Source organism: Etheostoma cragini, chromosome 22 (assembly GCF_013103735.1).
Source record: "Etheostoma cragini isolate CJK2018 chromosome 22, CSU_Ecrag_1.0, whole genome shotgun sequence".
NCBI classification, from domain to species: domain Eukaryota; kingdom Metazoa; phylum Chordata; class Actinopteri; order Perciformes; family Percidae; genus Etheostoma; species Etheostoma cragini.
In genome coordinates, this window is record NC_048428.1 from 6,691,976 (window position 1) to 6,695,780 (window position 3,805).

Genomic DNA, 3,805 nt, shown 5'->3' on the forward strand with positions numbered 1-3,805 from the left:
GGGGGGGGTCATTTGAATTGTTTGGTGCTGAAGCAATGCAAAGGCTCATGGAAAAAACACCTTAGAGCCACAAGCCACCCATGCTTGCTCACATGTAACAAAGCTTATGTAGCATCAGGCTAACGTAGCTACGTAACGTCTATTAGTTTGTTGATCCATTTTGCTGGTCAAAGTATAGCTAACATTAATGCTAATGCTTGGTGGGTAACATTTTTAGGTTACAACATCGTTAAACATACTAATGAAGTTATTTTTAGAATTATTGTTTTGACCACGATCAACAGCACTGGGCTAACCCACGAATAAGTTCACAAGTCACATTAACATTAGCTGTATATATAGACGCCTAATCTAATGCTAATTTAGCCAGATAGCACACCCTGGTCGGTCTGCCTCACTCCCCCGGTGCAGAAAGACTTCAGTCGGGATGACAACAGCCACGGGACACATAGTTACTGTTAGCCCCTACCAGCTAGCAGTAAGCCACTATCATTACAGCAATTCAAACCCGGCCAGCACTTAACTCCAGGTCCGGGTGCTTATGACGCTAACGGCAGTTTAATAAAGTGTAGGGAAACAGACCATATCTGACCCAGGCCCCCGCATCAGAACAGCGTCCATCTGTAACCTTAGCTTTGTCTCAGTTAGCGCTACCGTGATCGTGCCGAAAATCTCCCTGCCAAATGTCTTCCCCTTTTGCGTTTAGCTGTCTTTACAGTTAGCTAAATAAACCTGACAAAATCCCCAATCCCGTCTCTCAGCCTCCTTGAGTAATTTTACAACAGACCCCTTCCGCCCCAAAGTTAAAAACATCCAAAAGGTGACATTGATATGTGAAATATATTTTGATAGTGTGGTTTTAGCTGCTGGCTAATGTTAGCTTGCTGGTTCACTAGCTAACTGGTCAGGTACTAAAACATAATTATGTTGGGGAAGCTATTTCATTAGAATGACACGAATATACGTTACTTAACAAGAATGAACTCGTCTGTGAACAGATGCATTCTAATCAGCGATGGTGTTTAACAATAAAAACTACAACTCCCATAATTTCACGCAACTTCCCAACATCATCAACAGTTAGCGGCAGAAAGTTACATATAAAATGTATTGTAGGTTTAACAAAACAACCAGAGAAGCAATCTGGAAACACAGGACCTGCCGCATTTTCACAACTTCTTGTTTGTGCATGCTCTGATTTAGGGATCTAACTGATGCCTTAGCTTATTTTGTTATTCGATGATAAATGAATGTCCTGATTGGGTAATAAACACTGTATTATTATTTTTTATAAATTAATATTCTAATGTTATTTTTTGTTCGCTTAAGTATGACTTCATAACAAAGAAGACTAAAGAAGAGAGCGCTCAAGGAAGCAACTAAAAGAATTGCAACTTTTCAGAGCTGGATGAAAACTTCCAGCAGGCCAGCTGCAGGTGCCTTTTAATCCATTCTAGTCCAAATGTCTGTGTACGTGCCTGTCAACACCTCATTCACCACTGTGGTCGGGTGGGGCATCGTCTGTTAGGTTGGCACCAGAGTTATTATGTTTTGCTCTCTTTAGTTACCATCTGCGGTTTTAATGCCAAACAGAAGGTGTCACACCTGGTGCTGTTGTTATGGAGCATGCATTATCTTGTAATCTCGGAGTGTTTGAGTCAAATTTCTTCTTATTTTCTTGTGTAGTAGTGAGTAAAGAAGATGATTAGGGGAAATGTAGTTCAGTAAAATAATACATTTAATTTAGGAAATGTAGTGGAGTAAAGGTTTCCAGAACTGAAAAAAAACAAAGTAAAGTACAGATATGGTCAAATTCTACTTAAGTACAGTAACAAAGTAGTTTAACTTTGTTGAATAACAACACTGCATTTTAGTTATCCAAAATAGCATATCTATAATAGCTTTAGTCAAAATTACATTACCAGTCAGAATGGTAAATAAAGATATCCACAACAACATTCATACTATATAAACAGTATTTAAAGATATCTACAACTATGATTGTACTAGACAAAACTAAAGTTAAGATATCTTTAAATCTGTAAAAGAAATGAAGATACGTTGGTGGGTAGGCCCTATCAGTCATTGCATTGTTTCTGTACAGAAATCTAATTATAAATATCTATTTACCATATATCCATTGTACCAGTATTTTAAATATTTCAAATTATATTATGGATGGCCGAAATTGCCGGTTTACATTTTGGATATCTGACATTTAAATTATGACTAGTAACAAATGGATTGTAGCTATCTGAAACTGGAGTTCTCCCCAGTAATAATTATATTGCAGATTTCTAGAATGTTAAATCTGGATATGAGGAAAGGCATTGTATCTGAAATTGAAAGCCTAATGCACATGAATACCAAAAGCGATGCCATTTGTCCTGGAAAGAACGATGCTATGGATATTTTAAATGTTCCATTTGACAAGGAAAAAATGACTTAAGCATATCTGCAGTAAATATCCATTCTAGCTAAGAAATGTTAAAACGTCCTGCCCTACAGGCTTACCTTCCACCTTATCTCCGAGTCTGTAGCTGGTGGAGTTCATCGTGACGGTGAAGGGTAGTGGTTTTGTCTGCGGGCTCTGCCCAGAGTGACCGGGTAGCAAGGTAAGACAACTGTCCATAACTAGACCTGAAGAGTAGCATCGAACCAGGGGGGCAACGCACAGCAGCAGCAGCGGCAGCAGCGGCAGCACAACACGGTCCATTGCGATAAAATGATCAGTTAACACTATTTCATGAATACAGCTGGTGGAAAACAGAGACGATGAGTAGTAAGGTGCTGCTCTTCAACTGAGACTTTAGGTGGAGTCGCTGTGAGAAATCAAGACTGAAGGGAGGGAGGAAAGGAGGAGGTATGTAACGAGAACTGGGAGGAGGCAACGGGTAGCCCGGTTATGGGAACTGTATCACAACCAGTTCCATGTAATGTAACACAGGAGATGCAAAGTTTAGAGGTTTAAAAATCTATCTCTGTGTTTGAGATTTCTATTCATATGTGTGCGTGAGAGAGAGAAAGAATGACAGAGAGAGAGAGAGAGAGAGAGAGAGAGAGAGAGAGAGAGAGAGAGAGACAGCTGTGTGTGTCACTGCGGTTGCTAGACAAAGGCTCTTTGTTGGTAGTTGAGTCCCAAGATGACACCACCCATCCACATTTAAAGAGCAAGTATGCCTTGCTGTGTGGCAGCTCCCTTACATCCTTTCTTATTAACTACACCCAACAGTTTGAGCCATTATAGGCCTACACATTAACTACAGTGGGGGAAATAGGTGGCCCATCTCGTTCCCAACCTTTCTGAAGGCACCCATAGCCCATAGGCTAAACCTTAGCATTGTCATGGAACTACCCATAGAGGTTAGCATCAAGCTAGTGCATTTGTTTTATACATTTTTAACAGACAACATATCAATATTGTTGTTAAACGTCTGTAACTGAATGAAATACTAAGATGTATTATTTGTTCTTTGCCGTTTTTACAGTGCTTCCTAAGTAAAGTTTGGAAAGGAAACACAAGCTTATTTCTTTTTCTTGGGGAAACTGTTACCTTTCTGTCAAGCTAATGTAGCACGCTAGGCCGCGCCACACACACACACACACACACACACACACACAAGAATATTAAAAATAGAAACCTGTGCTTTGTTATTTTTTTATTTTATTTTCATTCCATAATATTATGTCTGATATATAATATCTGTATTTAGGCTTCAAATAATCTAATCAGGGGAGAGTGTAGCCAATCACAGGTGATTTCACAGAAGTGTTCTTATTGGCTGGTCTGCGCATGCATTGCCTG

The 3,805-nt window shown here is 39.6% G+C and overlaps 1 protein-coding gene across 2 annotated transcripts in view; it reads right to left on the bottom strand.

The window, feature by feature from the left end:
* Positions 1-2,845, bottom strand: part of LOC117937729 (putative ferric-chelate reductase 1) — a 26,964-nt gene extending 24,119 nt beyond the window's left edge. For both annotated transcript variants that reach the window (XM_034861914.1, XM_034861913.1), the window contains exon 1: positions 2,515-2,845. In XM_034861914.1, coding sequence (XP_034717805.1) covers positions 2,515-2,716 — 202 coding nt within the window. In that variant the 5' untranslated portion in view covers positions 2,717-2,845. The remainder of the gene's footprint in view (positions 1-2,514) is intronic.
* Positions 2,846-3,805: the final 960 nt, after the last annotated feature.